Raw genomic sequence first — 13,535 nt, 5'->3', positions numbered from 1 at the left:
CCTGCTCAAATTCCCTTTTTTTGCATATTCTGCTAGCTCTTTCCTCTAGATGAGCTCAAGCCTGTCATTTGCAGAAAGCCAGCCCATCTCCAGGACTTTGGATTTCTTAAGGAAGAAATTAAATAGCAGTCCCCTGGCATCCACATTTCTGAGTTTTCCAGCTTCCCCAACTGACAAAATCCTGCTGCAACCCTTCCAGACCTTTATTTTGGTTTCCAAAGAAATCAACCTTACAAATACCCGACATTTAATCTCCAAAGACCAGATCCTATGTACACATCACATATGTACACATATGTACACATATGACCTATCACATATGTACACATATGTGGGAAATTTAAAAGTTAGAAAAATCAGTTTTCAGATATTTCTTATAGTATATGTAACTTTAGGGTCTCAGGCAAAAATTTTATTTTAACAATTTATTGTGCAATTGTTCTTTTTAGTTCAAAGAATTTTAAGAGTAAAATAAGATAAGGTATGTGGGATAAACACTAAAATGACTACATTGGGACGCCTGGGTGGCTCAGTTGGTTAAGCGGCTGCCTTCAGCTCAGGTCATGATCCCAGCGTCCTGGGATCGAGTCCCACATGGGGCTCCCTGCTCAGCAGGGAGCCTGCTTCTCCCTCTGCCTCTGCCTGCCATTCTGTCTGCCTGTGCTCGCTCTCTCTCCCTCTCTCTCTCTCTGACAAATAAATAAAAATCTTAAAATAAAATAAAATAAAATGACTACATAAACGGCAACTGTTACTATTTCTTTTTTTATCTAAACATATTAAAAGCATATGGTCACTTATATGTTATTAGAACAGGCTTGTAACAAAAGGGAAAAAATATATATTTGAAGTTATGTGAAAACTTACACATAGAGCTTTGGTAAAGTTGACTGAAGAGTGTTACAATAGCTTTACTTTACATAAATCTACAGAAGACACCACCCTATGATCTAAATCCAGGTGCTTCTATGTATTCAAAGAAAAAAAAAGCTGATAGTAAATAGTCCATTTTAATTATGTTCCGTAATATTTTCTCCTTTGAGAGGCAAGTTCTTATTATTGATCATATTTCTCAAAATGCATCTGAGGCTTATCATATTTAAATCTTCATCTATGGAATCATTTTACAGATAAATCCATCTCAAAATGAGATAATGCTGACCAAAACTACTTTGCATAGAATCGGAGAGGCCTACTGAACACACAAATAATCTCATTTATAGTAAAAAATACAATATATTTAAAAATATGACAACAATAAATTTTAAGGTAAACAATCATCTATCTCTATCTTACCAATAAATTTCTATCTAAAATATCGCTAAGTTCTAACAAGTATTCCTAAGTATGGTAATGATCAACATCTATAACGTAACCTTTTTGAAATTGTCACTAGTAGAATACTCACCTAATTGCATCGTTGGTCTCTGAAACAGCTCTCAGGTACTCCTTCAAATAAAAATAATTAAAGCAATACTTCCGAATCCTATAGCCTCGCCATCGCCTTTGAATCTATTGAAGTAAATAAAAAGATAAAATATGCCAGTGAGCATTTTTAGTGAAAACATTAACAGTTCTTCAAAAATTAAGGCAGTGATGGATGATAACTCACATCAAATAAAGTCTTAGGCTTTCCAACTAATATGACAGTATAGATAGGTGCAAATGTATTGTACTCAGATTTATTATAAAATTTTATAAAGATAAAACATACTTAAAGGTTATTAGATTTTAAAAAAATTATAATTTTTCACAAACACTAAATGTGAAATTAACTACAGAACAAAGAGAAATTTGCTTTATCAATCTCTACCACTTCCACTTCCTTCCCGAACCGATTTTTTATTTTTCATAAACCACTGACTTGAAGATTATATTTGGTCTCATTAAAATCAATTTTCAAATGGGCTTTTAAAATTTGGTGGTTTCAAAATCTTTGAACAAAATGTTGTCTTATATCTTCATCATGACATTTTAGTACTTAACAATAAAAAAAGCTAACAATTACTGTTTTATTATGTGTAAGGCACTATTCTAAGAGTTTTGCATATATTAACCTTTATTTTTTTAATTTTTTAAAGATTTTATTTATTTATTTGACAGAGATCACAAGCAGGCAGAGAGGCAGGCAGAGAGAAAGGGGGAAACAGACTCCCCGCTGAGCAGAGAGCCCAGAACACTGGGATCATGACCTGAGCCGAAGGTAGAGGCTTTAACCCACTGAGCCCCTGTGTTAATCTTTCGAATACTCCTATGAGAAATATTCTTATCATCTTATTTACAGATGAGAAAACTGCTAAAAAGAGAAATTTCCTTATAATTATATAGCCATTGGTGATGAATTCAGGAATTACATTAGGACTTCAGTGACCATCTTCTAAACCATTAAAATACAGAACTGGGAATACAGTGAAATGCAATTTTCAATGGACAAACATTTCTGTTGAAAGCACCTATGTTTTTTTAGATGGGAGGAGTATGGGGGGTCTCAAAGAACAAACTTACGTGGGTTACTTCATGCCTTATTATGCTCTAGTAGTCTTGAGAAATCAATCTCTTTCCATTTTATCTTTGCTAATATAATCTCTATTAGAAAACTCAAAACAAAAACAAAGTAATGCCTAGATTTTACTTTTGTGGAAAACAACAACAACAAAAAAAATAACTTCTTTAAAGAAGTAAAGGAAGACAAAACAGCAAAAGATGAAAAAAAATTAACCTCACATGAAGATTTAACTTCATTGCCTAAAATTTTATGGCAGTGTACATGTATTTTTGGGTATGAAGTCCTTCCAATGTTTTTTTTAGAGTTAGCTAAGCTAGGAATACACACCTTCTCTAAACTTTTTTTTTAAATAGCAAAGGGTGATTAATATAGACACTCTTCATTTGTCCATTGTGCTTTATCCCAAAAGCCAATTCTTTTTACACTAGATACGTTGAGCCTAAAATTTTTTATAACTTGAATGCTGGATCTGTAAGAAAATACAGGGAAAATGCTTTACTTGTATTCTCCCATATTTTACCATATTTTAAAGCTGACCATTTAAAAGGTATTTTACAATCTGAGATACAGAACGTGAAAATTCTGAAGAACTGTTTTAGTTAATCTTCCACTATGAGAATGACAAAAATCACTGAAGATATGCAAAATAGCTTGTAAGAACAATGAAATCAGAGATAATTCTAGAAAGTAACACCAAGTAAAAAAGCATGGTAGTGTAACAATGTTATAAAATGAATCTTTCCAAATATTTTTCAAATGATCTTTAGAAATTCATTAAATAAGAAAAATATTTCTTTCTAAAGGTGTATACTCATTTTAGAAACTATTTCCTCCTATTCGACCAAACTGTATTAAAGATGACAAAGAAAGATGAGGAACTAATACAAACCACTTTCCTAATGAAAAGAATAATCAGTTGGAATCTGTGTATGTATATAAATCATACATGCAAATAAGTGGATATTTTCCTGGCTCATCTAATTTAATCATTAGAGTATCATTTTGAGGTAGAGATTATTATTAGTCTCAATGATAGAAGGGGACACTGATATTTAGGTTAAATCATTGCTTTTGGTCATAGAGCTGGTGGAATGACTTCAAATATTATACCATACTTCTACTGCATGTACAGTCATACAATAAAAGAAGAGAACACTTTCAGACAAAGTATGTACAGAAAATTCATCATCAGCAATAGAAGTGATTTAGGAAGAATGGGAAAATATCAGCATATCAAATAGTATTAAGGTAGGAACTACTTGTAACTTGAAAACATCATTAAAATCTAAATAAAACAGGATTCAATGTGCCAGAAAACATAAAAGATGCATGCTGGAGTACTGAGAAGGAAAAAGGAAAGATGCTGACTCATGATTAGGTCACATTGGAGTGGTGTGTATGCCCATTCTGAGAAAAGACGTCTGAAAGGACAAAACTGAAACTGAATCCATGTGAACAGGAAGGACACCTAAAGAAGCAGCACAAACCATTCCACAGAGTACATAATTGGTGTGCTCTCCAGGGGATCTTCTAATATCCAAACTCCATAGACATCTACCCAAAGGCAGGCTAAAAGTCCTTTTCAAGACAAATCCTTTTATTCAGACTGGTATTAAACTGGATATTAAGGCACATACTAAGCAAATGATGGTTAAAGTAACAAAACTCACCCACATTAATAATATTGATTGATAATCAATCTATCTCTAAGTGGTTTTGCTAGAGGTGAGTAGTTAAAAGAAGAAAGATCTGGGTGTTTGACCAAGTGAAGATGCTACCATCCAGTGAAGTGAAGAAGGATCTAAAATTTATTGAGCTCATGAATGTGTCAGGTATACATTAACTGCTTTAATTCTCGTGATAATCTTAAAGTATGTGTATGTGTTTCTTCATTTAAAGATACAATTTTCCTATGCTATAAGGAGTCCAGTTTATCCAATCCCTAACTGATATAAGATAGAATACAGTGGAGATTCTACTATACTTTCTCTTATAAGAACAAATGACATCTTCAATTTTGCCTAAATTTCCTGTTGATATTCCAGTATAGTGAATCAACTTTCAATTAAAAAAAAAAAAAGTTCTTTCAAGAGGCAAGATGACTTTTCAATAACGTTTCTTCTTAATTTCAAGGTGAATGGGTTATGACTTCAAAAAAAAAAAAAAAAAGTCTAGTATTCATGTCCTTCAAAGTAATTAGCAACTTTCAGAAGTGATTGGTATAAAACAATTATTGTCATTGATCAGCTCTGAATAGATAATTTTAAACAAAGTCATTGTGTGCTCAGCAGATTACAGCTTGTTAACGGGCAAGTTCTAAATGACCTCTTAAGCTAGTCAAATCAATGATGCATATTCCTCATTAAGTAACATCAAAATGTAAGTGGTCTTATAAATAATGTTTATTTTAAGCACTAAAACAAATGGCAAAACCTTGATATACCAAAAGCCATCTGTTCATAGAAAAGATTTCCCCTCCATTGGTTTACATTTATTCCTCAAAATTCATAGTAACATTATTGTTATCAAAAGAAAAAAAAAGTCTTTTCACCTAAAATTAAAATGAAGACATGAAAAACAAAATTTCTATTAACTGATGATGACCTACCTAGTATCAATGGTCTAAATGTATTTGAGAGCATACAAACAGAATCTTACTCATAACTATGCTCTTATTTATTAGAATGCTCAACATTCTAGATTATACAGTAAGCATACAAAAGTAGGTTTACTAAATTTTCAAAGGTATTTAAAAAACAGTAACACCAAAATTTCATACTAGGTATCACTGAATTATGATGTCAAAAACATACATATAAATGGAAATCTTAACCAGATATTTCTAACTAACATAAGGCTCTGGATAATCATTCCATATGCAATTTCTTCCCTTCAATATTGTTTCCCCACTCTACATGACTTAATATTCCCTTTCACTACAAATTTATTTAATTAGTTCACAATGTTACTGGTACTACAAGTAGTAGGAAGGGAGAAGAAACATTCTTTTGCATGGTGATGGAAAATTTAAATATCCATCCATCATTAGGCAAAAGCTTGGGGTGGTCTATCTGATCCTGATCCTCTTACTTCTTGGGCTGACGTTTTGGGATATCTTTCTCTATTTTTTCCTAAATTATTTCCTTAATTACTTCCTGAATTATTTCTGATAAATTCCTACTTATCCCTATCCCTCTAATCATGGAGTCATTATTTTAAATGTACATGCTTCATAGTATTACAAATATAAAAACTGGATTATAAATAGTTTAGGAGATTGAAATGGATCCTTATGTATCTGACACAAATTCAGTTTTTAATTAAAGCCACCACAGAATCATTTCTCATATTTTTATATTTTAGACACAAGTGGGAAACAAAAGAAAATGGTTAATTGATGTTTCAAGCTAGATTAATGTTTGTAAATTTAAATTCACATCCATAGATCCAGACCTCTAAGAAGAAAGAGCCAATAAAGCTATGGTTACTTTGCAAATTGGCTCTTTTAAATGATATTTAATCTAGTGATCCTCTTGTTGTTACAGTTTTTATTTTTCTTAAAGTGAAGATTTCTATCTGAACTAAAATATTTTGGGACACTAATTTCAAGACAAATCATTTAAAATAACTGAATAATAAAGAATCAGCCAAGATGCTCTTTCAGAAGAGTATCATTATGTAAGGATATATGATTGATTAGTAATATGTACAAAGTTTCCAGGGTAAAAGGAATTCAATTTAAATAATCAATTATATATGTAGCATTTTTAAATCTCTGTAAGCTTTAGATTATTTCCATTTTTCATTTCTCATAGATTTTGAAAGTGAAAAGAAAAATAGAACATATTTTTTAAGAGATCTCTAAGATACTACACATGAGCACTTCCTGAAATTTGTATTCATATGATACTGTGCCAGGTGTCCCAAGACAGACAAGCAAAGGAGGACTCAAGATGTGTAAGATAAGCCAATGGAGGCTTTTTAAAGACATTATAAGGAACATATAATTTGCAGAGAGTACTTTTGTTAACTTCCAACTCTGTGACAGACTATATATCCTCATTATATTTAGTTTACTAAAAACTGGTATATTCTTAGAGTTAACATATAGAGAGATTAGCAGTTGAAGTTTCTAGCAGTCCTGGGGTGACGATGGAGGACAAATCCTGATGCTGCAAGAGCAGTACGTAAGGCCCCAGCCTTTTTTTACAATGAGAGGTTTATCATCCAATTCTGCCTACAAGGTGAAGCATGTAACACTCAACATGGTCTCCTACTAATCATCACTAAGTTTAGAATTCCCTAAGTAAAATGTACTGCTAGTAAGATGCTCTTGACTTGTGAGGACCAGGGATCAGTTTACCAAGTAAACCAGAGCATAAGTAATAAAGTTCCCATAAAGCTCAGTCCAGGGTTCACATAGTTGTTCTCAACTATGAGAACATATGTAGGTATCAGACCTCTAGGGTTCAATTCCTAATACTATCACTTACTAGCTATGGGACTTTGGGCAAGATATCATTCTGCGATTCTATTTCCTCACCTTTCTATTTGAAATCTATGAGAATTACAGAGAAGAGTTAAAATATTTAAAATATTTAAGACTGGTGCCCAGAGGATAGTGGCTGCCATGTAATTGCTAATTATTATTATTATTTACTAATGGTTCTGACTTACCAAGATTTGGGATATGTGGCATTGCAATCTTTTTCTTGCTTAGTCTCAGCGACATAAAGCTCCCACTGACAATCAGTCTGACTAAGGTATGCTCAAATATCTGCCAGCACATATATGTTTGTGTGCGTGTGTGTGTGTGTGTGAAAATCTGGAGCCATTCTCTTGGGGAAATAGGAGCCTCAAAGACAAGGCTGAAGCTGGGTATACGTTCAGCCACTCAGGTGACCTTCCCCCTACCAATGGAAGAATTAAGTATATGATATATACCACTCCACAGACGAAGCTTCATCTGGGATGGAGTAGCCAGTAAACAAAAGTCATAAGCAAGAGAAAATACTAAGTGTTGAGAACCACGAATCAAGGTACCAGGGAAAAGGAACAAGTACTAGACCCTAGAATGGATGAAATAATCCCACTAAACTGTACTTTTTTTTTGCTACTTAGGGATTTTTTTAATGGGCTTTCTATACATAAAGTAATTTTGCCTCTTTATAGTACTGTTATTAGGAGCTGAGCTGCTAAGCCCAGTGTTTGGTGGACCTGAGGTGACACCCAAGAACTTAATTAGATACTCCCTGGCATCAGAAATGGAGAGTCAGTTCTATGCCAGGCTGTAAAAGGATAGACAATTGTGTATTTAAATGGGATGTGGAAAGAAATGAGTTTAGGAACTGAATCAGTTCAGGACATTTGTATAAGATACTAAAAGCTGCACAAAAAGAGAAACAAGAAAAAAGTTGGGGGCCAAATATAGACAAGATCCACAAAAGAATATCCAAAATGTTGGAGGAAAAGAAAAACCCTAATCTGGAGTAAAGATGAATTAAAGACCAAAAAGGAAATAAAGTGTCACACAGAGGAACAGGAGAAACAGGGCCCCAGGAGCTAAAATAAAAATTTACTGAGCAATTTATTGCTGTATTAATTGACTGTCACTGGCCTAGCAGCATATCAGCAGCAGAGATTTTGGAAAGGCAGACTGCGGTTCGGACAGCAGCTTATATCATAGCAGACCTCCTTCAAACCTGTACATGTTAAGATACTTTAGCAAGGTCCCAAAGCTCATGAGTTCTTCCATTCACATAAGAAATGCACTAACCAAATAGTACTTTACCACGTCCAATTTATCTATACCACATAACCTCATCAGATTCTCAAAAAAGTCTTAAAGGTCCCCCAGCAAAGGCTTAAATAATTGCCAACAGACACTGAGGGACTTCAACAAAAAGTATTTACAACAAATGACTTTTTTACTCCTCATGTAGAAAAGTATTCATTGATTTATTCAGGGAAATTTATTTAACCACCTACTATAAGTCAGGAACTATAGATACAAAGACTAAAAGGATAGGATCTGGGCCCCAAGGGACTTACAGTGTGTAAGGGGGTGGATACAGGCATATAAATTAGTAAGGATAATAAAATGTTACAGGTTCTATAACAGAAGTATGTCGATGGTAAAATAGAACATAAAAAGGGAGAGCGATCAATTCTACATGGGTAGGGGGATCATAAAGCTTTTAGAAAGAAGGTGACCCTTTAAAAATAAACGCAGATGAGGATATGAATACTTATCACATTAAAAAAATCATATACAGGGACGCCTGGGTAGCTCAGTTGGGTTAAGCAGCTGCCTTCAGCTCAGGTCATCATCCCGGCGTCATGGGATCGAGTCCCACATCAGGCTCCTTGCTCTGCAGGGAGCCTGCTTCTCCCTCTGACTCTGCCTGCCACTCTGTCTGCCTGTGCTCGCTCTCGCTCGCTCTCTGACAAATAAATAAATAAAATCTTAAAAAAAAATCATATACATATAATTTATTCTTTATTATAAGAATGTGACATCTATATAGGAATGGATAGGCTAAAAGTGTATTTTTTAAATCCCTCTATTTTCAGGAATGCTCCACCAGCCTCATTAGCAACTGGTGATAATCTGTCCTGCTAAGAGTCAGCAGTCAAACATAATTTGTAATTAGCTGCATATATAAGGCAAAATAGGACAAAAGTTTTTCTTTTCTAGTGTATGTGAAAACCTTATTCAAGATTTGGGTGCACATGGATTTGTGTGAATATTACACAAATTTTGGGTAGTTATCTAGGACTCTCAGAAGTTCCTCTTCTTGGACAAGCACAGTCACCCATATTTAACGCATTTAAGGGATAGTTGTTTTGAACAGGGTTACTTAATAGCTGATGAGCTGAAAAGGCAGAGGTATAGCTGTTAGAAGTAAAACTTCAGCTAGTGCTTTCTAACCAGGATTGTAACCTTCAGATGAGCACAACATCAAGGTAGGCGGACCACACACTGGTCTCCTCACCCACTCACTGCTGCAGAAAGCCAAACCTTCAGAGCGCCATTCTGCAGAACTGCACATTTTACAAATAAATTCAGTTCTGGTCACTGTGATCAACTAATGCTAAAATTTAATCTTTTTTTTTTTTAAGATTTTATTTATTTGACAGAGAGAGATCACAAGTAGGCAGAGAGGCAGGCAGAGAAAGAGGAAGAAGCAGGCTCCCCACTGTGCAAAGAGTCCAATGTGGGGCTCAATCCCAGGACTCTGGGATCATGACCTGAGCTGAAGGCAGAGGCTTTAACCCACTGAGCCACCCAGATGCCCCTAAAATTTTAATCTTTGTTAGGCGGTCATTTTGGCCTTCATGCAAGTAAGCCTCATGCTTCATCACAGGAACATGAAATAAGTACCCAGTCTATTACCAAGTCAACTCATGCAAACCTCTAAAGGCAATCTTTGAACATCTTCATTAGAGAAGTGTTTTCATTATAAAAATTCCTGCATGTCGTCAGTGGCTCAGCTGAAAGTCTTCCCCTGTCTCACTTTATTGATCACTACATCCCCACCTCTCCTCTCCTCCAGTGGAATGTGTAGCATAAAAAATAAATCCAGTCATAGCAAGAGAGACTTTATTTCAAAGAATTATCATGGAAGGGAGTGAGTGACCAACAGGACAGATGGAGAGGACTACTGCAATAGGCAGAGCACTTTGACCATAAGATCCATAAGCACATCAAGAATTAGACACAAAGAGTTTTGTGTGTGTGTGTGTGTGTGTGTGTGTGTTTAATAGGAAGATATAAACAAGGCTAGAAAGAACCAGATGTGGAGAAGTTGGATGAAAGGGTGGCATCATCAGATAGATCAGAAAATGCTTTACCAGGAAGCCAGCCTATTCTCAGGAAGAGGTATTATATGCTGGCTGAAGTTCAGGGACACGGGGAAGGAGAGAACTTTAACCATAGTTTGGTTAATAAACAGTTTTTCCAACTGAATGATGGAGGCAAGCAGTTGTGGTCATCATCCGTGAGGTAAGAAACAGAAATCTGGGAAGGGGGCACTGTGCCCAGTCTTGTCATAAGGAAACAAGGGACAGATCTGTGCCTCTTACCTAAGTCATGTGGTGAAGGGCATTTTTTTTTTTTTTTTTAAAGCAAGCTGTTACCAGAGGGTGGGAGATATTTTTTTTTTTTTTTAAAGATTTTATTTATTTATTTGACAGAGAGAGAAATCACAAGTAGGCGGAGAGTCAGGCAGAGAGAGAGAGAGAAGCAGGCTCCCGCTGAGCAAAGAGCCCGATGCGGGGCTCGATCCCAGGACACTGAGATCATGACCTGAGCCGAAGGCAGCGGCTTAATCCACTGAGCCACCCAGGCGCCCCGGGTGGGAGATATTTTTAAACTTTGTTGTCTTCCATGATCACAGGACTCAGGTGAAGTTCAACACTGCTCACTAACAATAATCAAAAACAAGTTGACTTTGGGCAATGCTAGTAGGAAATGGAGCTTTTAGTTCAATGTTGGGAGTATGTCAAAAACTCTGCCTTCCAAGTGGCTTATACTGATGTAGGTTTCTTAGATATGCCTAATATAGGTAAAGAGAATCATGATTCAAGCCAGATCAAAACTGAACAGGAAGATGGAGGGCTAAATAGCAAACAACAGAATGCATTTTTCTACCCCTGTCTTCTATGTCTCTATCTTCCTCAATGATCTATGTAGACATCTAAGTCTTGAGTCCAACTACATTATGCTCACAGTCAGTCATCTATTGCCTTTTACTTTGGAGACACAACAGACACAAAGTAAGCAGAAAAGAAAAGAATCTAACAGTGTTAAAGGCTCAGAAGTCAAGTCTTTCGCAGAGCTATACAGAGAATCAAAATCTCCTAAATTCCCAGATTTAAGCACTTCCACTGAAAGAAGAAGACCGAATCATTTTCCTATACTACTATATTTTTAGTAAGTAAATAGCCCATTGCTGCTATAGTATGGGCCTTTGGCTCAGGAAAAAGCAGCAAGATCTACTTCTTCCTCTTGCTTTTCTCCCTAAACCACAGGGGAACAGAAAGGTGAACAGGGGGGCACCTGGGTGACTCAGTTGGTTAAGTGTCTGCCTTTGGCTCAGGTCATGATCTCGGAGACCTGGGATCAAGCCCCATGTCAGGTTCCCTGCTCAGCAGGGAGCCTGCTTCTCCCTTTCCCTCTGTCCCTCTACTCCACTCATGCAGTCTCTCTCTCTCAAATAGATAAGATTGTGAAAGAAAGGAAGAGAGAGACAGTGAGAGAGAAAGAAAGAGAGAAAAAAAGAAAGGAAGGAAGGAAGGAAAAGAAAGAAAAGGAGGGAGGGACAGAACAGGTAGACCAGCCCTGTGATAGGGTCCTGGCACACACCCATACCTGCAGAGAAAAGCACCCTTCTCAAAGCAGTATAAATAACCAAAAAATGTTAATTTACCTGCCATATTTCTGCACGGGACCTTCAGAAAATATTTTACTATGCTGTTTGACCCAAAATAAAATCTATTATTAGCAGAAGTTAAGAACTAACAGATTAATGAAAGAGAATATAATAAGGCAACGTAAGTTTTAAGAACATTAATGGAATTCACCAAAGTAATTTCTCCATTTATAATAGCTCCACAATTAAGCTATTACCATACTATCTGAGACAAGAGAAATAATATTTTTGTTGTGCCCATTCCCAAAATCTGAGCAGAAACCAAGCCAGCCTCATAATCACTAGCTCAGCATTCCATTAGGAAAATAACACGTAAAAATGAACATAGAGATGATAGAAATTAAACTTCTAAGGTGGAAACTGACTTTATTACTGCTAAATCATATGAATAATTCCTAATTGATTTGTATTGGACCGGCATCTTATATTCCAGAACCATGTTCATCTATTTATCACAATATTCTATATGACATAAGGAAACTAATACATTCCTTCATTAATATTTACAGTCTTTCTCTAGTTATGGCTCAGAGATATTTAACATTCTAAAACATAAGCACTGATAATTACATGTTTTACATTTTACTCTAATTTTTAATACTGCCAAGATTATTTAGTATAACTAACTTTTTAACTATGTCCTCTTTTCTCTCTAACCATTAGCATATCAATCAAATTTGCATTATTCTGGCTTGCTCATTTTATTAAAAGCGAATTCAGGGCACAATTGACTTTTCATTTGTTTAACAAGTGAAGAAATATTTACCCTGACAGCCATTGCGTTGTAGAAATTCATCTTCATAGCACAAGATGCGAACTGTGAATCAGGAAAAAAGAAAAAAAGGCCTATAGCTCAGTTACACAAAGACAGTGAAGCCTATTTTTACATATAAAAGATAAGAATCTTTATACATAATACATAATAAGAGTTCTGGGTTTAGAAAAATGAAATCAAACTTTGTATTGAAGAGATAGGCTTCCTAATACATAATGCAGGCTTAACCAGAAAAATCTATGGTAGTCAAACTAGGAGCTAATGGAGATATATGATCATAAAATGCTCTCCGCTGAGTTTGATAATCAATGGTGCTCTACTGAGAATAGAATAACAAAGCAGAAATATTCACAAGTGCTGGTGACACGTAGTATTGTATGATTTATTCACTGGGGTTCTTTTAGCCAAAACTCACAGAAACATAAAAGGAATTCATATTTCAAGACGTCTGGTTTAATGAAAAATTCAAAGAAATGCTGTCTTCAGTCGAAATCGTTCAAGGATATGGATGCAGTGATGGAGCAAAATTGTGCCTTCCAACCATCTGTACAAAATGTTATGTACTTAGCTGCCTCCTGAGTAATCCCTGGGAATTTTGTTTCATTTAATATTCATTTTAACACCATAAAATCATAAATACAATGATATCATGTTACAGCAAATCCCCTGATATAGGGAAGACTTCCTAAGGTCTTGGTTTCTTTCTAGTATAGATACATTTGTCTATTAATATACAAATCTCTGTTACAGTACATAATCATTTAGCAACATAGCTTATTTCAAGACAAATACTGCTTTAAATGAAGTTTCTACATCTGTT

General features: G+C 35.2%; 1 protein-coding gene across 4 annotated transcripts in view; it reads right to left on the bottom strand.

Annotated features, from left to right (window-relative positions):
• SPATA17 (spermatogenesis associated 17) overlaps nucleotides 1-13,535 on the bottom strand; it is a 182,541-nt gene that overhangs the window by 142,583 nt on the left and 26,423 nt on the right. For all 4 annotated transcript variants that reach the window (XM_032317202.1, XM_032317204.1, XM_032317203.1 and 1 more), the window contains exons 4-5: nucleotides 12,707-12,757; nucleotides 1,409-1,512 (exon numbers count right to left, since the gene is read on the bottom strand). In XM_032317202.1, coding sequence (XP_032173093.1) covers nucleotides 1,409-1,512; nucleotides 12,707-12,757 — 155 coding nt within the window. The remainder of the gene's footprint in view (nucleotides 1-1,408; nucleotides 1,513-12,706; nucleotides 12,758-13,535) is intronic.

This window comes from Mustela erminea, chromosome 17 (genome assembly GCF_009829155.1).
Source record: "Mustela erminea isolate mMusErm1 chromosome 17, mMusErm1.Pri, whole genome shotgun sequence".
NCBI classification, from domain to species: Eukaryota; Metazoa; Chordata; class Mammalia; order Carnivora; family Mustelidae; genus Mustela; species Mustela erminea.
The sequence above is the reverse complement of the archived record's forward strand: the minus strand, read 5'-3'. Positions and strand labels throughout refer to the sequence as shown.